The 24,348-nt window shown below is 44.5% G+C and overlaps 1 protein-coding gene across 1 annotated transcript in view; it reads right to left on the bottom strand.

The window, feature by feature from the left end:
- RHBDL1 (rhomboid like 1) overlaps positions 1 to 24,348 on the bottom strand; it is a 114,868-nt gene that overhangs the window by 13,291 nt on the left and 77,229 nt on the right. The window contains exons 2-4 of the mRNA XM_069734773.1: positions 8,473 to 8,631; positions 7,544 to 7,768; positions 2,994 to 3,142 (exon numbers count right to left, since the gene is read on the bottom strand). Coding sequence (XP_069590874.1) covers positions 2,994 to 3,142; positions 7,544 to 7,768; positions 8,473 to 8,631 — 533 coding nt within the window. The remainder of the gene's footprint in view (positions 1 to 2,993; positions 3,143 to 7,543; positions 7,769 to 8,472; positions 8,632 to 24,348) is intronic.

Here is a 24,348-nt window from a genome sequence, read left to right as displayed (position 1 = left end):
CCCCCCCTTCCAAATTTTCACTATCTAGAAGCACAAAATATTTGCAGGACCCTGGTCCAGGGCCTAAGTTCGTAGTCCGTGGCCACTGGACCAGAGCGCTGCGAACCGGCTTTTATCTCCATTCCTCTTCTAATTAGTCGGCCCAGTGTGACACACACATGAAGCAGCATCAGGGCTGCTAATCAGAGGAAATATCGGAGATGTCGACAGGTGGAAACAGTTTGCCGGACTGGGGTCTGGCTGCCACGGACTACTAACTTTTGCCTCTTGAATTTCCAGCTGTGCGGGGATGTAATTTAGCGGAAATCTCTGCACAGAGGGTTGTGGAGAAGGAAAAACATTAAAGAAGCTGCAGCGCTCGCTCACCACTGCAGTCCTTTCATCTTTTGGATCAGTTAGAAATTCGGACATCAGACCGCCTGTCTCGGTGAGGAGCCAGAAGACCGCAGCGTTTGATTGCTCCTACTCCTGCGCTGAAAATAAGCACTTCACCTTTTTTTTTTAATGGTGTTAATTTTATTTGGCAGTACAGGGGTTAATCTGTCATGTTGGCGACTCTGGGCTCTCAGCTGAGCTCGGTTAGCCACTCCTATCACCTATATAACCTAGGTCCTGACTGAAATACATTGTCAGAGCTAGCTTATGCTGCATGGCTTGGAGGAGAGGTGTTTGGTGGAATTATCTGTGATGTGTTGCGTGGTTTCGAAGTGTGATAATTCCATTCCCTCTTTCTTTGTTTTTTTTTCCCCATCCTCCACTCCCCGTGCATTCTTCTATTATATGTGAGTGAATATTTATATGCCTGGTATTTTCAAGTGCCTTTTTTGTTTGGTTGGTGTACTGCGGTGCACGGTTGCTCCCCTCTTCCCTGGGTGGGGGAAGGGAACAGATGGAGGGCTGATTCAGGAGATAAAGCAAGGGTGGAGGCCCCGGCATCTTCACCTTCAGAAGTATCCCGAGGAATAGGGCGCCCCCTAGTATTAGGGACAGGGTAGTAGCCCCGGGTCACCTGACAACCGATTTTACTATGATGGCAATGTCCCTTTAACACACACATTCCCAATTTCGGTAGCTTGTATAGCTGCGATGAGCTATATACGTTCACACGAGCTAGAAAGTAAAACAAGAAGGTCTGTCAACAGCAGCATGATGACTAATTCAGTGTATAAACAGAGTAAAATCAGGGTGGAAAGTACAGGCCCATACACTTACTATGTACAAGTCGATCGTTTATGGCCCCGTTCACAAAAGGGATCATTAACGTGATCGTTCGGTGCTTGTCAGAAACACGTCGCATGATAAAAAGATCGTTTGGCGGCGTGTTTACACTGCCGATGTGAACGCTGATCTTCCATTTATCAGGACTTTACTTTAAAGGCACATAAAAATACCGAAGATATGTTTACACGGATGCTGAATTTTTACATTTACAGAGCCGGTTCTAAATAGCAGAGGTCCCCTTTAAAGTCAGATCTGTATTCCGCCATCCCCTCCAACGTATACAGGAAATGACGTGAAAATAACACCAGGAAGTTCCAGAGCGCCGCCTAGTGGTGCACAATGTAGTGGTCAAGAAGTCCCGGCAGGCTGAAGACCGTGCTCAGGAGCTGGGGCTGATGGATGTGGTAGAGGCTTCAGGTCCGTACAACCTCCACCGGCCTACACTAATAATAATACTACTGCTATATGAAGACCTGGCGGTGGCGGCTCACACATTTCTCGCCCCTCCTAAGATGAGGATGAACCATTGCGAGTCATATAATTAGGATGTCACAGTTACGCTCTTGTGATACCATGGCAACCACCACTACGGCCTTGGGATCAATGCACAGAACAAGGCCCTGGGTGGTTCAATAAAGCAGAAGAGCGAGGGAGCGCGGAGAAATGGGAATTAACGTACTACACAGGGAAACGTTTCACCGCCATATAGGCTGCACACGGCCTCCATTACCGCTGCCGCGAGGTTGTCACCTGGCTTTCCCGGACTCCTAAACTGCAAATCTGGCACGGGATCTGACGCCGGTCTCATTTAACCTCTCAACCACCCAAAACCATTCCTCTGTTTGTCCATTAAGGTTTTGGCTGAGAAAAGACTTACTGTCCGTATCCAGTACTGGAAACCGTCAACAAGCAGGCAACTTCTGACAGATCCTCTTGTGCAATGTCCGAATAAGTTCCCCTCTTTACCCTTCATCCAGTGATATTACATCAGTGCCGCAAAAGTATTTACGCTCCCTCCATGTAACAAACTGGGCGGGGCTTAGCCTAAATGTGACCACACCCCTTTAAGGGACGTCAAATGTTTTGTTGTTATTTTTAGGTGACTGCAAAGAAATAAATATTAAGAAATTTGTTGTGCAAATTTTCCACTATTATGTCTTCATTTTGCTTTCTGCCTGATTTACAGAGGAAGCGACTTGTTTTTTTTGTTTTTTTGTTTTCTAGCCGAGGATTGAGGTTTAATGCACCAGGATCCTTCAAAAACATCTATAGAGTCCTCCACGTACGATCTCAAGTACCTGGTTACCATGGAAATTACATTAAAAAAATATCTCCTGTATCTCCGAGCAGATTTGCCTCACGAAATCTCCATCCTTCAGTAAAACCCGCAGGAGAGGAACAGAGATTGTGGCGGAGAAAATACTGCACCGTGACGCCAAAGAAGTGTTAAAAAAAAAAAAACGGCTAACCTATATTATCTGCATTATCGGTTACTTTAGCCTCCTCCTAGTGCTTTGTGGAAACCGTCAACAAGCAGGGTAGCTGCCAATGACACGTTGGGTCAACACTCCCACAATGATGACTGCATCACTTTTTAGGTTATGGAGCTGAAAGGCGGTCTGTAAGGGTGCCATTTTGGATATACCTGCCCCATTTTATGCCTTCTGACAACCTCTCTGTACATATATCATAAGTAGAGCTCCAGTTGTCGCTTTTTCCAACACCGCCTACCCCAAAGAACCCTTATGGAGTCAGCTGAGGGCGGCACTTACCCAACGTGCATGAACATATACGTGAGGAAGCGCCAGGCTCTGGCTCGATGTCCCGGGTGGTATACCAGGGGGCTCTTCATGTACTCGGGGTGGTACGTCTGTAACACCCACTTGTTCAATTTGATGCCGTAACACAGGAACACGATGATCTAGAGTGGATGAGACAGGCCTAAGAACAGCAGAAGAAGGCCAGTGGACTATTAACCACTAAGGTAGCCGGGCAGGATCCTGCACTCTCATTCAACTACTAAACAAAGCCCTGCTGTCAGGAGGAGGTCCCAAACATCTTGGAGAACTGACCCCAGATCTTCTTATGACCCCAGACAGACTGGATGATGTGAGACCAGATCATCACCCGCAAAATGAGGGGTCGTTGTCAGGCTGCAGAATAAATTTGGTGACAATCAGATGCCTCCCGGATGGTATTGTATGATGGATAAGTATCTTCCGGGATCTTTCCGCAATTAGAACGCCATGAAATTGGCAGCAGATGAAAGTCACATCGTGTTACTTGTCTAAATCGGCAGATATCCAGCAATGGCTCGGAGCTAGCAGCAACCGGTGGAACCCAGCTACACCCATCTACTGTTCGGAGAAGTCATCTTCATGAGAGAATTGTGGCCAAAAAAAAAAGGGCCGAGAAAATGAGGCCGATGCTTCTCCATCATGTGATACATCACGGAGGCGTCTGATTCTGCAGCCGGACAACAACCAACTTAATGGCCCCAACTCATCATTGCTGTTTCTCCAATTTTTTTGGCGTAATTTTCTCCTTTTCAACAGCTTTAGTATTTGGCCCCATTATTTTCAACACATTATGTGCCACTTTTTCAGTTTGTTTGTTTTTATAAGTCTTTGTTTTATTTTTTCCTCAACTTTTATTATCTGGATGTTTTGGACAGATTCTGGAAATATGACTTTCATCAAATGTCGCCTTTTTTTGGAAGGTGAACATCTTCAGTCTCTGCCTGGAGTGAGGTTTTTGAAGGAGTTTTCAATTGTGGCACGGTTTTGCTACTTTTTAATGGATTTGTGACTTTTGGAGGTAAAAACACGTAAAAACCTGCTAAAGATAAAAAATAAAGAGCTTTTTGGGGGGGTTTTTTGCACTAAATTCATGGACAGTGTGTGTCATTTTGAAGAAACTGCCTCAAAAAACATCAGCGAATATTAAGTGGAAAAAAAACAAAAGTGACATCAATATATCACAAATGATGAATAGGGCAAAATGTCATTAAGAGCGATCATCAGTGTAAAGAAGAACGTGGAGTCCTGGAGGTGACGATCCGGCCCCACAGAGCCCTGATCTCACATCATCCCGTCTGTCTGGGATCACTTGACAGAAGGATCCGCACAAGCCTCATACACAGAAGATCTGGGGTCAGCTCTCCAAGATGTTTAATAGAACCTCCTGCCGAGATCCTCCATAACATGAGTACAAGAGACGAGCAGAAGTGATGGAGGTGACGGGCTGTCACTAGATTCTGATAATGGAGGCGATGGGCATTGACCAGATAATGATGATGTAGGTGATGGGCGGTCATCAGCTACTGATGATGATGGCGACAGGAGGTCACCAGCTACTGATGATGAAGGCGACAGGCAGTCCCCAACTACTGATGATAGAGACAAGGAGCGGTCACCAAATACTGATGATGGAGGTGACGGGCGGTCACCAGATACTGATGATGGAGACAAGGAGCGGTCACCAGATACTGATGATGGAGGTGATGGGCGGTCACCAGATACTGATGATGGAGGTGATGGGCGGTCACCAGATACTGATGATGGAGGTGACGGACGGTCACCAGATACTGATGAGGGAGGCAACAAGTGCTCACCAGATACTGATGATGGAGACAACAGGCGCTCACCAGATACTGATGATGGAGACAACGGGCGCTCACCAGATACTGATGATGGAGACAAGGAGCGGTCACCAGATACTGATGATGGAGGTGACGGGCGGTCACCAGATACTGATGAGGGAGGCAACAAGCGGTCACCAGGTGCTGATGATGAAGGTGTCGGGCGCTCACCAGATACTGATGATGGAGACAACAGCCGCTCACCAGATACTGATGAGGGAGGCAACAAGTGCTCACCAGATACTGATGATAGAGACAACAGGCGCTCACCAGATACTGATGGAGACAACAGGTGCTCACCAGATACTGATGATGGAGACAAGGAGCGGTCACAAGATACTGATGATGGAGGTGACGGGCGGTCACCAGATACTGATGAGGGAGGCAACAAGCGGTCACCAGGTGCTGATGATGGAGACAACAGCCGCTCACCAGATACTGATGAGGGAGGCAAAAAGTGCTCACCAGATACTGATGATGGAGACAACAGGCGCTCACCAGATACTGATGATGGAGACAACAGGCGCTCACCAGATACTGATGATGGAGACAACAGGCGCTCACCAGATACTGATGAGGGAAGCAACAAGCAGTCACCAGATACTGATGAAGGAGGAGATGGGCGCTCACCAGATACTGATGAGGGAGGCAACAAGCGCTCACCAGAAACTGATGATGGAGACAACAGGCGCTCACCAGAAACTGATGATGGAGACAACAGGCGCTCACCAGATACTGATGATGGAGACAACAGGCGCTCACCAGAAACTGATGGAGACAACAGGCGCTCACCAGATACTGATGGAGACAACAGGCGCTCACCAGAAACTGATGGAGACAACAGGCGCTCACCAGATACTGATGAGGGAGGCAACAAGCGCTCACCAGATACTGATGATGGAGACAACAGGCGCTCACCAGATACTGATGATGGAGGCAACAGGCACTCACCAGATACTGATGATGGAGACAACAGGCGCTCACCAGATGATGATGGAGACAACAGGCGCTCACCAGAAACTGATGGAGACAACAGGCGCTCACCAGATACTGATGATGGAGACAACAGGCGCTCACCAGATACTGATGAGGGAGGCAACAGGCGCTCACCAGATACTGATGATGGAGACAACAGGCGCTCACCAGATGATGATGGAGACAACAGGCGGTCACCAGATACTGATGAGGGAGGCAACAAGCGCTCACCAGATACTGATGATGGAGACAATAGGCGCTCACCAGATACTGATGATGGAGACAACAGGCGCTCACCAGATACTGATGATGGAGACAACAGGCGCTCACCAGAAACTGATGAGGAAGGCAACAAGCGGTCACCAGGTGCTGATGATGAAGGAGCCGGGCGCTCACCAGATACTGATGATGGAGGAGACGGGAGGTCACTAGATTTTGATGATGAAGGTGATGGGCGCTCACCAGATACTGATGATGGAGGCGACAGACAGAGAATTTACATTTCTCTTTTATTCATTCACTTAATTGTAACTTGTTAATAGATACAAAATAAAGTAATACTTGTATAAATGAAAGCTTCTTACTTTGCAGTTTTTCCACACCTTCTTTAGACTTTTGCACAGTACTGTATATGAGATAGCCTTGATCATCGTGGAATGATGCAATCACAGCATGGATAGACCTGTTATTAACAGGTTGGAAACAACATTTTCAAAACATCTGAATTTTTTCCGGCTGGAGTATGAGTGACACACTGCACTTCCAGCCTCGGTTGCTATCAGTGAGTTATTAATGGCCGTCTGAGGAAGGTTCTGCAGCTGAATTCACTTGTGCAAATCATCAGGATCCGCTGCTGGCAGCTCCTGTGTAATCAATGATTACAGGATGGTATGCCACTATACACCATAATCCTGGGAGTAGGACCAGTATGACAATCCATAAGGAAAGCCTCTTCATGGAGTTGCCCATGTGTTGACTCCTAATGAATGTCAGAGGCTGGAATGGAAGTCTCTCAGTGACGAGTTACGTTTTTGCCTTGGATGAAATGATAGCCAAAGATTGGTCTGAAGACCACATGGACAACACCATGAAGAGGCCTTCACTAGGGAATGTCACATCGGTCCAGTTCCTGGGATTATGGGGTGGGGTGACAATGTACAGTAGCCGGACCCCTCTAGTCTTATTTCCAGGTACACTAAGAACTCAACGTTACATTGATTAGTTGCTGGAACCAGTCGTGGCTGTGAGCAGCCTGCGGTGGCTTGAACATGCTCCCATGGCTGCAGCCTCTCCAGACTTGTCTCCCATCGAGCACATCTGTGACATTATTGGTGGCTGATTACACAGGAGATGCCAGCAGCTGATCTTGATGATTTGTCCAAACGCATGCAGCAGCAGAACCTTCCTCAGGCAAAGATAAAAGACCTCAGTGATAGCAGCCGAGGCTGAAAGTGCCAGGATTTCTGCACGTGGCTCCTACTCCAAACTGAAGAATTCCAGATGTTTTGAATATTTCTTTCCAGATCAGTAATGTCTCCGTACGGAGATTTCCACAATTCAAGAACTTCTTGGTATTGTAATTCCAATGTGGACGAGTGTAGATAGATATGAGAGTGATACATACATTGATGGATGAGAGATAGAGAAAAGGTTATGTTAGGAAACAGACGCATTTACCATCTACACCTGTTCCTAGTGAATACTTGCCTGTGTCAAAGTCACGGCTGCCATGAATACAGGTGGTGGACATGGGCGATGCTGGTAGAAGTACCACCGCCTCTCCATCTCCCCGGGCAGGATCTCATATGCCACATAACGTACAAATCTTTTATAGACGCCCAGCCCAGCTTGATCCAGCAGCACATCGCGAGGGAGCGCTCTCTGGCCGCTGCTAATGGCTCTGCGGAAACTACTGGACCTTTTGCTGCTTATCTGTGGAGTCACAGTAACGTTTCCATATCAGAAAGTCATTGATAATTTTCAGATGCTATCTATTATGCATTCATCCCCTAAGGCTACTTTCACACTAGCGTCGGACTTGGCCCGTCGCAGTGCGTCGGGCCGAGGTTCTGACGCTAGCAGAGAAACGGAGGCAGCGGATGCATTTTTCCTGCGCATCCGCTGCCCCATTGTAAGGTGCGGGGAGGTGGGGGCGGAGTTCCGGCCACGCATGCGCAGTCGGGAAAACGCGGTCCGTTGGCAGCAAAAAACGTTACATGTAACGTTTTTTGCTCCCAGCGGTCCGCCACAACACGGTGCAACCGTCGCACGACGGTTGCAACGTGTGTCAATGCGTTGCAATGCGTCGCTAATGTTAATCTATGGGGCAAAAACGCACCCTGCAAAAAACTTTGCAGGATGCGTTTTTTCCCCTAAACGACGCATTGCAAAAAACGCTAGTGTGAAAGTAGCCTAATCCATTCCCTTGGTGTCTCGTGGAAACCACCACCAAGCAGGTTACTAATCTTCTCACAATTTAAGACAGTAAATAATTCTCTTATTTCAGAACAACCAGTAATACGAAGGTAAGGAAAACTGACAGCAAGCAGAAATCTGGAAAACGATTAGAGATTTTAACACAAAATATACTTCAAAGTTATAGAAGATTTTTGTTAAAGGGATATTACATTGCTCACCAGGTCCACAAGCTGCGGGTAGCAGATTTGCCCCTCTTCATTGCCCTGTGACAGAGCAAATAACATCTCCAACTTAGCGGGGTCCAGGGGCAGCTCATTGTTATTTACCAGAGCGGCAAAGGTTTCGGCACATACAAAACCTGTGTTATCTGGGTCAAGCTGAAAAAGAAAGAAAGCAGCTGATCTAACATTCACTCAATGCCATGAAACATACTGTTGTCACATCGCCACCAGGACCTGTTCCTGCAATGTCAACAAGCGCTGCCGTATTCATTATATGGACAGCGCTGGTAATAGAAGAGATGTTGGGACCAAAGGTTCTGGACGACGCAGGCTCTATCCAGACATCTTAATTAGGGTGGTTGGGACCTGCAGTGCCGTCCAATTCTGACAGAATAGGTTGTGTTCTGTGCAGCTGGAGTTATCAGCTCCATGCTCCCGCCAAATGGAGAGCACCACACCCTACTTATCTTCCAGCTTACTGCTGGAAGCTGCCAGATATAGTTTTGTGAATTTGTAACTTTCAGACCTGGTACTAAAGACATGAAAACTGACCCATTCTCCCCACTCTGTTCCAGTTCCTATTCCAGCTGATGGTATAGTTGTGTCTTATGTTTCTTAGATCTTGTAGAAAAGAGCCGTAGATCCCAAGAGTTAGCCCCTGACACGACTCCTACCCAAAAGCTATTTGTTCCTCCCCAGTTTCGCCTATGTATTCTTCATGGGTTTCATGATTCTATGCCTACAGGTCACCCTGGTATTAACAATACCATCGACTGGTAACCAGGAACTTTTGGTGGCCAACCATAGTTAAAGACTGTCGGAAATATGTGCTCAAGCCAAGACGCCCCTAACCTGTCCTACTGGTTTTCTACAGCCTCTACCTGCTCCTAGGAGTTCTTGGACCCATTTCTCCATATACTTTGTTACTGACCTCCCACCCTCAGAAGAGAAGACTGTTATCTGGGTGGTGGTTGACAGGTTTAGTAAACTGTCATTTTGTCTCTTTGTTGCCTAACTCTGAAACCTTAAGTTGTTTCCAACCAGGGGACCCAGTTCACTTCCAGATTTTGGAGGGTATTCTGTAAAAAAAAAAAATATTGAGTTGTCTTTTTCTTTTGCCTACCACCCAAAGTCCAACGGTCAGACAGAATGTACTAATCAAACACTCGAGCAATATCTTCGGTGTTATGTGTCTCATCATCAACCTGTCTGAGTGGAACATCTATCATTAGCTGAATTTGCTATTATTAATAAATATCAAGAATCCATTAAAACTTCTAAATGTTTCTGTAATCATGAATTGCATTACATCCTCGTTTTGGTTCCTTTTCTACCACCGTGATTTATTCTCCGGAGATTAATAAATCTGTTGATAAATTAACCTCTTCACAACCTTGGATGTATCATTGCAGGAGCATTGCAATGCTTTATAACAACGATCAGACTGCAGAAATTGAAAGCCCCATAGTGGGACTAAGTAAAAAAGCTAAAAAAAAAATAATAAAAATAATAATACAAATATTTATTCATGGGTACAATATATTTATGAAAAAAATTTACAAATATTTGGAAGCGCGGCGTCCATAATGCCCCGACCTATAAAACTGTCCCACTAGTTAACCCCTTTAGTGAACACAATAAAAGAAATAATAAAAGACGAGGCAAAAAATTATGCTTTATCATCATACCTCCCGAGTGGTGTAGTATATAGAGGATGTGTCCCGTGTGGTGCAGTATATAGAGAATGTGTCCAGTGTGGTGTAGTATATAGAGGATGTGTCCCGTGTGGTGTAGTATATAGAGGATGTGTCCGGTGTGGTGCAGTATATAGAGAGTGTGTCCCGTGTGGTGTAGTATATAGAGGATGTGTCCCTTGTGGTGTAGTATATAGAGGACATGTTGTGTAGTATATAGAGGATGTGTCCCGTGTGGTGTAGTATATAGAGAATGTGTCCAGTGTGGTGTATATAGAGGATGTGTCCCGTGTGGTGTATTTATAGAGGATGTGTCTCGTGTGGTGCAGTATAGAGAGGATGTGTCCCGTGTGGTGCAGTATATATAGGATGTGTCCCGTGTGGTGTAGTATACAGAGGATGTGTCCCATGTGGTGTAGTATACAGAGGATGTATCCCGTGTGGTGTAGTATATAGAGGATGTGTCCTCTGTGGTGTAGTATATAGAGGATGTGTCCCGTGCGGTGTTGTATATAGAGGATGTGTCCGGTGCGGTGTATATAGAGGATGTGTCTGGTGCGGTGTAGTATATAGAGGATGTGTCCCGTGTGGTGCAGTATATAGAGGATGTGTCCCGTGTGGTGTAGTATATAGAGGAAGTGTCCTGTCTCTCATACTTCGTAGATGCTGTCTGTTACGGATCCCTTCTCCGTGGTGTAACTTATTCGTCACGTGCCTGTGCTCACACGTGACTTGGGGTTGTGCCTGCAAGGGTTAATCTATCTCCCCACTCTCAGTCCAGCATTCAACCTCTGTCTTATGCTGTAATGGGAGCATAAATCACACACCGACCCAGGCCACACACCCGTTCATACACGCTGCCACCACTCATCGAATACACGGGCGATGAGTCCCGGAACTAATAATACTAATAATGTCTATCACTCATAAGGCTCACACACCTTAGGCTATGGATTCTTTTAGAACATTCAAGGTTCAACTTGTTAAAGTTTTATACTTTAATAACAAAAGGTTCAATGCTTACAATAAGAAAAATGTATAAAAATATAATAAAAAGACATACAACTTATGCAAAACAGTATAAAATAAAGAGGAGAAACTTACAGAAATTATCTAACTGGTAGTTGCTTCTGCTCATTGAGGGTAGGACGAATGTAGATTGGATCACACCAGCTTCTCAGGCTGCCCCCACCATGTGAACACAATTCTCTGTCTGCTGCCTAAATTTATAACTTTGGTCTGGAGGTCAGGTTTCTAGACCGGCCCCTCAGGTTAATATCGTAATTGCTGGCTTTCTGATTGGCCACGGCCGCGCTACTAATGAATATATTATTTTTCTCTTCAGACACTTGTGAAAAGGTTCTCAGGAATAGATACCCTCAGGCCGCAATTAACATCTCCCCTCCAAGACCTAGGATGTGCCAAATGTAACCTTTCTTCTTGGCCCTAGCTAGACCTCCTGGTGAGATACGGAGACACAATTTCTACTAGTCCCAAGGAAGTACCTTTTGACACCTAGGTGCGACTTGCCTTCAGGACAGATGTTACATTATCACTAGTCACACATATAATCCTAGACATATGTCACTACACACATATAGATATATATGTGCAGCGCCCCAGGGTCCTGGTCGTTGCAGTAATGTCATTCTTCCACCGGGGGAGTGATGTTACGTCTGAAGGCAATAAAGGACATCACTTTACCAGGTATCACACAACACACTTCACACTCCAGCCCACCAGGGGGAGCTATGCTCCTATTTATTAGGGCACTCTTGACAATTAGGTAAAACTGGTGGTCTGGATAGGAAGTTGGGGAGAAGCGAGCTGAGTTTCACCCAGGCAGCACCAGTCTGGCAGAAGCTGGCTGGGCTGGACTCGGTGAGCAGCTATCTGAGCTCCACTCAGGTAGTGGGTCCCTGACAGGGGTGGGATCCTGTCAGAAGCCTAGACAGAAAGACACGGAGCTGCGCCTGCCCCACGTGCAGCAGCATCCTAAGAAAGAGACATTGAATGAGAATTGAGTTGCAGAGAATGAGAAATGAAGTCATAGCACACGGAGAGGAATCCAGAAGGAGTTCTGCCCTGCAACAGGCTGCCTCTTTCTGAGGCGCAGAATCCAGTAGCCGGAACACCAAGGGAGTCATTGTCTCCACGCCTGGCTCCAGAGACCGGCAGGACAGCTAGTTCCATATTAATTGCCCAACCATATACCCAGGAGGCACGGTGGCAACTTGTGGGGCGTGCTAGAGTCCCTGTAAAAAGCCTCAGGCCACCAGTCATACGGGTTTGTCCTATCCGTAAGGGGGACAGAGAAACATAACACCTACAACAGTTATGAGGACCTTACCAAGAAGCTCAGCAGGAAGGGACTCCAACACTCAGGCGCTAGAGGAAGGCTACTGATTTCCACCTGGAGGAGACTCTGGATTTGCCTTCAGACCGGCCGGACTCTGCCTGCCCTGTGATCTGGTGCTCTGGACTGTGGATGCTGAAGCCTTCAGTAAAAAGGTAAAGAGACTGCAACCTTGTGTCCTCGTTATTCACTGCGCCTCACACCATCCACCATCTATACACTGGCAAGCCCTGGGGACATACTTCACCTGTGGGAAGGTATACCATCTAGCTTCCATAACATCACCCCAGCGGACCCCTAAGCAGCGTCGGTCACCTTGACCGAATACCACAGGTGGCGTCACGAACATTATCCCTTTAAAGGCCTTTCCCCCTTATACAACGGATGTCCCGAGGGCCACGGACCGGGTCAGCCACCGTGACATCCACCTTCGAGAACCGAAGGACCTGGTACCGAGTACCCCACTGCCCTACTGGGGGGCTCCATATACACATATTTCACCACACTGTCACTCTCCTATCTCTCTCATACACTCAGTACAAATTCCTCATCGCTTCACAGACATTATCATCAGATTCCTACTAATATTCTTTCAACCATATTTTGCCATATGTGGCTCTCCACCTCCTGGGCTGACTGTCTCCCCAGATTCTGCAGGCTGCTTCCCATTTCCTTCCTTACAGACCTTCTGTCCTTGTTTTCTGAACTAAATCTTCTATTGACTCTTAAATGAAGTTTATTTTCATATCACGAATCGCCCACACACACAAAATCCTGCTACATGACCCGCTCTCCCTGCACACAGTGCTCTCTCCCACTCATGTACCTTCTACCAAAAGGATGTTGTATACAGTCAGTACTACAGGCTGCTGTTCCCTCCTCACTCACACGTCCTTCCTATAAATGCTTTACAATATTTTCCTGTAACTGCTAGGTACAGCTCACGCCAAAACCCAGAGCTCACGTAGTTATATTCTTGTACATAGTAGCAGTATCATAGCAGTTATATTCTTGTACATAGGGGCAGTACTATAGTAGTTATATTCTTGTACATAGGGGCAATATTATAGTAGTTATATTCTTGTACCTAGAGGCAGTATTATGGTAGTTATATTCTTGTACATAGGGGCAGTATTATAGTAGTTATATTCTTGTACATAGGGGGCAGTATTATAGTAGTTATATTCTTGTACATAGGGGCAGTATTATAGTAGTTATATTCTTGTACATAGGGACAGTATTATAGTAGTTATATTCTTGTACATAGGGAGCAGTATTATAGTAGTTATATTCTTGTACATAGGGAGCAGTAATATAGTAGTTATATTCTTGTACATAGGGAGCAGTATTATAGTAGTTATATTCTTGTACATAGGAGCAGTAGTATAGTAGTTATGTTCTTGTACATAGGGGCAGTATTATAGTAGTTATACTCTTGTACATAGGAACAGTATTATAGTAGTTATATTCTTGTACATAGGGAGCAGTATTATAGTAGTTATATTCTTGTACATAGGAGCAGTAGTATAGTAGTTATGTTCTTGTACATAGGGGCAGTATTATAGTAGTTATATTCTTGTACATAGGGACAGTATTATAGTAGTTATATTCTTGTACATAGGGAGCAGTATTATAGTAGTTATATTCTTGTACATAGGGGGCAGTATTATAGTAGTTATATTTTTGTACATAGGGGCAGTATTATAGTAGTTATATTCTTGTACATAGGGAGCAGTATTATAGTAGTTATATTCTTGTACAAAGAGCAGTATTATAGTAGTTATATTCTTGTACATAGGGACAGTATTATAGTAGTTATATTCTTGTACATAGGAGCAGTATTATAGTAGTTATATTCTTGTACATAGGAGCAGTATTATAGTAGTTATATTCTTGTACATAGGAGCAGTATTATAGTAGTTATATTCTTGTACATAGGGAGCAGTATTATAGTAGTTATATTCTTGTACATAGGGAGCAGTATTATAGTAGTTATATTCTTGTACAAAGAGCAGTATTATAGTAGTTATATTCTTGTACATAGGGACAGTATTATAGTAGTTATATTCTTGTACATAGGAGCAGTATTATAGCAGTTATATTCTTGTACATAGGGAGCAGTATTAAAGTAGTTATATTTTTGTACATAGGAGCAGTATTATAGTAGTTATATTCTTGTACATAGGGGGCAGTATTATAGTAGTTATTGTCCTGTACATAGGGGCACTATTATAGCAGTTATTTTCTTGAACATGGGGGCAGTATTATAGTAGTTATATTCTTGTACATAGGAGCAGTATTATAGTAGTTATATTCTTGTACATAGGGGGCAGTATTATTGTAGTTATATTCTTGCACATAGGGCAGTATTATAGCAGTAATATTCTTGTACATAGGGGCACTATTATAGTAGTTATATTCTTGTATATAGGGGCAGTATTATAGTAGTTATATTCTTGTACAAAGAGGGCAGTATTATTGTAGTTATATTCTTGGACATAGGGGCAGTATTATAGTAGTTATATAATCTTAGGCATAGGGGCAGGATTATAGTAGTTATTTTCTTGAACATAGGTGTAGTACTATAGTAGCTATATTCTTGTACATAGGGGCAGTATTATAGTACTTATATTTTTGTACATAAGAACAGTATTATAATAGTTATATACTTGTACACAGGGGCAGTATTATAGTAGTTATATTCTTCATAGTAGCAGTATTATAGTAGTTATATTCTTGTACATAGGGGCAGTATTATAGTAGTTATATTCTTCTACATAAGGGCAGTATTGTCACGATATGGTGTGAAATATCATATAAGTAGTTTCTCTTGTTAGCAGGCTGCGGGCTAAAAAGCCCCCCTTCCCTTTCACTCAGCCAAGAGCTGCCTTGCCAATGTACATGGGGGAAGAGCGTTTAATTGCCTAAAGGAATTTTTACGACGAGGTTAGAATCTTCCTCCAGCAAGAACTGGATTCTAAGTCTCTAGAATACATGGAAGTTCTTTGTTTTGTTTTTGTAAGATATTATGCAAACCGTTTACGTTAAGAACACGAAAATATATATTCTTTATCTCCCTCGGTGGATCTACCCATCCCTTGAAACACGGGCTTCTAACTCCATCTGGTAAAGAAGTAGGGATTTCTCTGTAAATATGTATCCCAGATAGGACATATTTGATCTCATTAGAATGCCCACGTTAATCCGAGATGAATGCTGGGTTTGTTATGACTATGACATGTTTTGTAGCTGAGTTATAGAAATTAGATATAGGTTAGGGTAAAATTAGTTAACTGAAGAGGTAGGAGGGACGAGGTGATCCAACCCCTTTCTGGGATGTTACAGGCTTAGCTATAACTGTCTGCCCACATCCCCAGCAGACTCTTCTTGTCTTTTTCCTGGAGAGCCCTGAGCACGTCCCATGAACTGGGACGTATGGAAACTCCACTAGCCTGGGTGCCTGCAATGCTTTGAACATGTGAGTGTTATCTTTTCTCCTGTAATCCCTTTATGTTATAATTACCTTGTACATATTTGCAATTGTCTCATTTGTAACATCCTTGTAAAATATTTTGATAAAACACTGCCTAAACTTTATGGAGTATAATAATTAATATACTAGATTCTTTCTCCATGCTCTAAACGTATCCTGTCTCCTGAAGGGAATTACGCTACTGTTGTGTTGGGTTAGCTTCGGACCCGTTTAATCGAAGCTGGTGGCAGTGATACCGTGTGCAGACTTTTGGGTGATGCTGTAGCAACTGTGGCGTTGATAATTATTGTTCCTGCTTGATTGGGAGTAGTTTATCGCGTCGCTGCAGCGTGCCCAATAGCCAGTACATAGCAGGCAGCCTGTCTGGCGACTAATTACCCAGGGTGCAGTACCTAATCTGACCTGAGAGTAAGGGGGCACCAGAGAGCTGCACGTTTTAAGTGGAACTGTAAGCGTGATATACATAAATCCCTGCAGTTCGTGGTATATTGAAGAGCAGTGGAATACCAAGAATAAGCCCCTGCTGTAAACTAAGAGGTCAATAGCCTTGTGTGTGTTATTCATCACATTGTGAAGTGGAGGGATAACTAAGATAAGCCCCCTGCACATGTGATAGCCGTCTGTTGGCCAAAAGTCCCCCCGATCCGTGACGTAGGGGTGACGGTCACGGTGTGAATCGTGACAAGTATTATAGTAGTTATATTCTTGTACATAGGAGCAGTATTATAGTAGTTATATTCTTGTACATAGGGGCAGTATTATAGTAGTTATATTCTTATACATAGGGGCAGTATTATAGTAGTTATATTCTTGTACATAGCAGTATTATAGTAGTTATATTCTTGTACATAGGGGCAGTATTATAGTAGTTATATTCTTGTACATAGGGGCAGTATTATAGTAGTTATATTCTTGTACATAGGGGCAGTATTATAGTAGTTATATTCTTGTACATAGGGGTAGTATTATAGTAGTTTTATTCTTGTACATAGGGGCAGTATTATAGTAGTTATATTCTTGTACCTTGGGGCAGTATTATAGTAGTTATATTCTTGTACATAGGGGCAGTATTGTAGAAATTGGTTCAATGTGTAACAGCCGCTGACAAGAACTGAGAATCATCTCCTGTTCAAGAGAATAGATCATCAATATTAGCTGCCCAGACAGTCCCTCTAAAGTACTGTGTTCGCTAATGAGGTTTATAATACATTAGTGAATACATTTGGTAAAATATCTGTGTTTTGCGCCACCTTATATGGTAACCAGACCTGTATATTATTATCGCACATTTCGATCATACTATCCTCTATGTAATGCCTCTATCTGTTCTTCACATGAAAAGTCACAGGTCAGGATCCTAAAGCACTTGGTCATTGAGCATTATCCTCCACTGTTCCCACTTACACCCCAGACACTTTATTACAAGAAGTACACGTTCTTATCAAATTAGAAAATTAAAATATGTTGAAAACTAAATTACTCCTCATTTGACTTGAGCTCAGTAACAACACATGTCTCAAAATCTTTGTTGTCACATGTATCATTGCTTTTCTAGTCATCTAATCTGTGATCTCTCCCTGCTCTCATCATTAATACTTAATATCACATTATCCAGAAGAAACATTATCCTCGTGTCACCTCACATAGCTCTCACCACTGTCACTCTCCTCCTGTCTGTTAAGTAAAAAGGGCAGCACACTGCAGCGCCAAAACATGCAAACCTGAAAACACGAAACTTGAACTGCATTACTGCACTAGAAATATGAAAAATGAGAGCTTTCAGCGCATAAAAATGGCCATATTTATGTGTACCTCGTAGCCACTTTACGGCATCTCTCTTATACGAGGTCCTACGCTTGACCTACCTCGCTGAGAATAAACGTCTCCATCTGAATGGGTACATGTGAAACCTCTTCTTGGACTCAAATTCTCACTCTCTGTGGAGGGGTATTAGACCTACTATAATTAAAACACCTGTGGCTAGGAGGCGGGAGTGCACGATCAGAAGGCTAGAGAATACATTTCAAAAACCTGACCTGCACATCCAAACACAGACTGAGTGTGAACAGGTGCTGAACCCAGAGTCGCCAACTCGCACATAGTTAAGTAAAAAGGGCAGCACACTGCAGCGCCAAAACATGCAAACCTGAAAACACGAAACTTGAACTGCATTACTGCACTAGAAATATGAAAAATGAGAGCTTTTAGCGCATAAAAATGGCCATATTTATGTGTACCTCGTAGCCACTTTACGGCATCTCTCTTATACGAGGTCCTACGCTTGACCTACCTCGCTGAGAATAAACGTCTCCATCTGAATGGGTACATGTGAAACCTCTTCTTGGACTCAAATTCTCACTCTCTGTGGAGGGGTATTAGACCTACTATAATTAAAACACCTGTGGCTAGGAGGCGGGAGTGCACGATCAGAAGGCTAGAGAATACATTTCAAAAACCTGACCTGCACATCCAAACACAGACTGAGTGTGAACAGGTGCTGAACCCAGAGTCGCCAACTCGCACATAGTTAAGTAAAAAGGGCAGCACACTGCAGCGCCAAAACATGCAAACCTGAAAACACGAAACTTGAACTGCATTACTGCACTAGAAATATGAAAAATGAGAGCTTTTAGCGCATAAAAATGGCCATATTTATGTGTACCTCGTAGCCACTTTACGGCATCTCTCTTATACGAGGTCCTACGCTTGACCTACCTCGCTGAGAATAAACATCTCCATCTGAATGGGTACATGTGAAAGCTCTTCTTGGACTCAAATTCTCACTCTCTGTGGAGGGGTATTAGACCTACTATAATTAAAACACCTGTGGCTAGGAGGCGGGAGTGCACGATCAGAAGGCTAGAGAATACATTTCAAAAACCTGACCTGCACATCCAAACACAGACTGAGTGTGAACAGGTGCTGAACCCAGAAGTGCAGTAATGCAGTTCAAGTTTCGTGTTTTCAGGTTTGCATGTTTTGGCACTGCAGTGTGCTGCCCTTTTTACTTAACTATGTGCGAGTTGGCGACTCTGGGTTCAGCACCTGTTCACACTCAGTCTGTGTTTGGATGTGCAGGTCAGGTTTTTTAAATGTCTCCTCCTGTCTGTGTCATAATCAGTGGATGCTGTCACTCTCCTCCTGTCTCTCTCATACTAAGGGGATGCTGGCACTCACCTCCAGTCTCACTCATACACTCAGTAGATGCTGTCACTCTCCTCTTGTCTCTCTCATAATCAGTAGATGCTGTCACTCTCCTCATGTCTCTCTCATACACTCAGTACATGCTGTCACTCTCCTCCTGTCTCTCATACACTCAGTAGATACTGTCACTCTCCTCCTGTCTCTCATACACTCTGTACATGCTGTCACTCTCCTCCTGTCTCTCATACACTCAGTAGATGCTGTCACTCTCCTCCTGTTTCTCTCATACTCAGTACATGCTGTTACTCTCCTCCTGTCTCTCTCATATTCAGTAGATGCTGTCACTCTCCTCCTGTCTCTCTCATACACTCAGTACATGCTGTCACTCTCCTCCTGTCTCTCTCATACTCAGTAGATGCTGTCACTCTCCTCCTGTCTTTCTCATACACTCAGTAGATGCTGTCACTCTCCTCCTGTTTCTCTCATACTCAGTGCATACTGTCACTATCCTCCTGTTTCTCTCATGCTCAGTACATGCTGTCACTCTCCTCCTGTCTCTCTCATACTCAGTAGATACTGTCACTCTCCTCCTGTCTCTCTCATACACTCAGTAGATGCTGTCACTCTCCTCCTGTTTCTCTCATACTCAGTACATGCTGTTACTCTACTCCTGTCTCTCTCATATTGAGTAGATGCTGTCACTCTCCTCCTGTCTTTCTCATACACTCAGTAGATGCTGTCACTCTCCTCCTGTTTCTCTCATACTCAGTACATACTGTCACTCTCTGTTGTGAATTCTGTTGTCAAGCTCCCTCCTGTGGTCATGAATGGTACTTCGGCTGGTTCTGTCCATGGGCTTCCTCTGGTGGTTGTGAGTGGAGCTGCGGCTTCTGAGTTTCCTTCTACAGGTGACGAGGTTAATTCTCTAATGCTCTATTTAACTCCACTTAGTTCATTGCTCCATGCCACCTGTCAATGTTCCATTATTGGTCTAGTTCTCTCCTGGATCGCTCTTGTGACCTGTCTTCCCAGCTGAAGCTAAGTTCCTGCTTGTATTTCTCTGGTTTGCTATTTTTCTGTCCAGCTTGCTATTTTGATTTTTGTCTTGCTTGCTGGAAGCTCTGGGACGTAGAGGGAGCTCCTCCGCACGGTGAGTCGGTGCGGAGGGTCTTCTTGCGCCCTCTGCGTGGTCTTTTTGTAGGTTTTTGTGCTGACCGCAAAGTTACCTTTCCTATCCTCTGTCTGTTCAGTAAGTCGGGCCTCACTTTGCTAAATCTATTTCATCTCTGTGTTTGTAATTTTCATCTTTACTCACAGTCATTATATGTGGGGGCTGCCTTTTCCTTTGGGGAATTTCTCTGAGGCAAGGTAGGCTTTATTTTTCTATCTCTAGGGCTAGCTAGTTTCTTAGGCTGTGTCGAGTTGCATAGGGAGCGTTAGGAGCAATCCACGGCTATTTCTAGTGTGTGTGATAGGATTAGGAATTGCGGTCAGCAGAGTTCCCACGTCTCAGAGCTCGTCCTATATTATTAGTAACTATCAGGTCATTCCGTGTGCTCTTAACCACTAGGTCCATTATTGTCCTTACCACCAGGTCATAACAACTCTCCTCCTGTTTCTCTCATGCTCAGTACATGCTGTCACTCTCCTCCTGTCTCTCTCATACACTCAGTACATTATGTTACTCTCCTCCTGTCTCTCTCATACTAAGGGGATGCTGGCACTCTCCTCCTGTCTCTCTCATACTCAGTAGTTGCTGTCACTCTCCTGTCTCTCATATTCAGTAGATGCTGTCACTCTCCTCCTGTCTTTCTCATACACTCAGTAGATGCTCTCACCCTCCTGTCTCTCTCATACTCAGTGGATGCTGTCACTCTCCTCCTGTCTCTCTCATATTCAGTAGATGCTGTCACTCTCTTCCTTTCTCTCTCATACACTGAGTACATACTGTCACTCTCCTGTCTCTCTCATACACTCAGTAGATGCTGCCACTCTCCTCCTGTCTCTCTTACTCAGTGCATACTGTCACTCTCCTCCTGTCTCTCATATTCAGTAGATGCTGTCACTCTCCTCCTGTCTCTTATACTCAGTAGATGCTGTCACTCTCATCCAGCCTCTCATACTCAGTAGATGCTCTCACCCTCCTCCTGTCTCTCTCATGCTCACTACATGCTGTCACTCTCCTCCTGTCTCTCATATTCAGTAGATGCTGTCAATCTCCTCCTGTCTTTCTCATACACTCAGTAGATGCTCTCACCCTCCTGTCTCTCTCATACTCAGTGGATGCTGTCACTCTCCTCCTGTCTCTCTCATACTCAGTGGATGCTGTCACTCTCCTCCTGTCTCTCTCATATTCAGTAGTTGCTGTCACTCTCTTCCCTTCTCTCTCATACACTGAGTACATACTGTCACTCTCCTGTCTCTCTCATACACTCAGTAGATGCTGCCACTCTCCTCCTGTCTCTTACTCAGTGCATACTGTCACTCTCCTCCTGTCTCTCATATTCAGTAGATGCTGTCACTCTCCTCCTGTCTCTTATACTCAGTAGATGCTGTCACTCTCATCCAGCCTCTCATACTCAGTAGATGCTCTCACTCTCCTCCTGTCTCTCTCATGCTCACTACATGCTGTCACTCTCCTCCTGTCTCTCATATTCAGTAGATGCTGTCACTCTCCTCCTGTCTCTCTCATACACTAAGTAGATGCAGTCTGTCACGATATTGTATGAAATATCATATAAGTTTAGTTTCTCTTGTTAGCCCAGGCTGTGGGCTAAAATCCCCCTTCCCTTTCACTCAGGCAAGAGCTTTCCTTGTCAATGTATGTGGGAGGGTTTTATTGAAGAAAGGTATTTACGACTGGCATAGCTGCAGTGGAAAGTTGAGCTAGCTAAAACCGGTCTGATTCCTTTCTGTAAATGCAAGAAGTCCTTTGTTCCATTATTGTAAGATATTGGGCCATCGATTTAGGCTAGAAAAAGAAAAAATACATATTGTCAACATTCATCGGCGGTTCTGTCAGCCACTCTAAACATGAGCTTCTAACTCCATCAGGTAAAAAGTAGGGATTTCTCTGTAATTATGCATCACAAATAGGACATATTTGATCTCATTAGAATGCCAATGTTAATACGAGATGAATGCTGGGTGTGTTATAATTTTGACATGTTCGGTAGCGGAGATACAGGCATTAGACAAACTTGTGTGAAATTTACTAAGACTGAAGAGCGAGGAGGGTCTGGGTAAGCCAGCCCTGTTGGTGATGTCACAGGCTGCGGTTTATAAGTTTTTGCCAGACCCCAGCAGTCAGTCTGTCTGCTGCAGCCTGTGTGAGTCGGACTTGAAGAGCTGTTCCTAACCAGAGTCCTGATGCATTGGGACAATTGGGAGCTCCGCCCACTAGCCTGGTTGCCTCAAATGATCTGAACACATGTAAGTGTTATTTCTCATTTAACCCCTGTTATTTTTATAATTACCTCTGTACATATTTGCAATTATCTCATATTGTAACATCTTTTATATGCCTTTTTATAAACACTGCCTTAAACTTTCGGAGTAAAATATATAAATTACTAGTTCGTTCTTCCTGTTCTAAAACGTACCCTAAGTCTTCTGAAGGGAATTACGCTACTGTTTTGGGTTAGCTTCGGACCCGTTTAATCGAAGCTGGTGGCAGCATACGTTTGTACTAGGTAGTTGGGAGTCGTTGTAGCGACTGCTCCGTTGATAATTATTGTTCCTGCCTGAGTGGGAGTAGTTCAATTGCCTCGCTGCAGCGTGCCCAATAGCCAGTACATAGCAGGCAGCCTTTCTGGCGACTAATTACCCTAGGTGCAGTACCTAATCTGACCTGAGAGTAAGGGGGGCGTCAGAGAGCTGCAAGTTTAAAGTGGAAATGTAAGTGGGATATACATAAATCCCTACAGTTCGTGGTATATTGAAGAGCAGTGGGATACCTAAAATAAGCCCCTGCTGTAAACTAAGAGGTCAATAGCCTTGTGGGTGTTTTTAACTAAGATAAGCCCCCCTGCACATGTGATAGCCGTCTATTGGCCTAAACTCACCCCGATCCATGACGTGAGGGTGACGGGCACGGTGTGAATCATGACACAGTCACTCTCCTCCTGTCTCTCATACTCAGTAGATGCTGTCACTCTCCTCCTGTCTCTCTCATATACTCAGTGGATGCTGTCACTCCTGTCTCTCTCATACACTCAGTGGATGCTGTTACTCTACTCCTGTCTCTCTCATACACTAAGTAGATAATGTCACTCTCCTGTCTCTCTCAATCACTCAGTAGATGCTGTCTCTCTCCTCCTGTCTCTCTCATACACTCAGTACATGCTGTCACTCTCCTCCTGTCTCTCATATTCAGTACATGCTGTCACTCTCCTCCTGTCTCTCTCATACACTCAGTACATGCTGTCCTTTTCCACCTGTCTCATATTCAGTACATGCTGTCACTCTCCTCCTGTCTCTCTCATACACTCAGTACATGCTGTCACTCTCCTCATGTCTCTCATACTCAGTACATGCTATCAGTCTCCTACCCTCTCTCTCAAATTCAGTAGATGCTGTCACTCTCCTCCTATCTCTCATACACTCAGTAGATGCTGGCACTCTCCTCCAGTCTTGCTCATGCACTCAGTAGATGATGTAACTCCCCTCCTGTCTCTCTCATACTCAGTGGACGCTGGCACTCTCCTCCTGTCTCTTCCATACACTCAGTACATGCTGTCACTCTCCTCATGTCTCTCTTATACACTCAGTACATTCTGTCAGTCTCCTCCTGTCTCATACACTCAGTACATGCTGTCAGTTTCCTCCTGTCTCTCATACAGTCAGTAGATACTGTCACTCTCCTCCTGTCTCATACACTCAGTAGATGCTGTCACTCTCCTCCTGTCTCTCTCATACACTCAGTCGATGCTGTCACTCTCCTCCTGTCTCTCTCATACAGTCTGTACATGCTGTCACTCTCCACCTGTCTCTCTCATACACTCAGTAGATGCTGGCACTCTCCGCCTGTCTCTCTCATACTCAGTAGGGGCTGGCACTCTCCTCCTGTCTCTCTCATACACTCAGCACATGCTGTCACTCTCCACCTGTCTCATACATTCAGTAGATGCTGTCACTCTCCTCCTGTCTCATACTCAGTAGATGCTGGCACTCTCCTCCTGTCTCTC

The sequence above is a fragment of the Ranitomeya imitator genome, chromosome 7, assembly GCF_032444005.1.
Source record: "Ranitomeya imitator isolate aRanImi1 chromosome 7, aRanImi1.pri, whole genome shotgun sequence".
Classification (NCBI taxonomy): Eukaryota; Metazoa; Chordata; class Amphibia; order Anura; family Dendrobatidae; genus Ranitomeya; species Ranitomeya imitator.
Note: the sequence above shows the minus strand (reverse complement) of the source record. Positions and strands in the feature narration are given on the sequence as shown.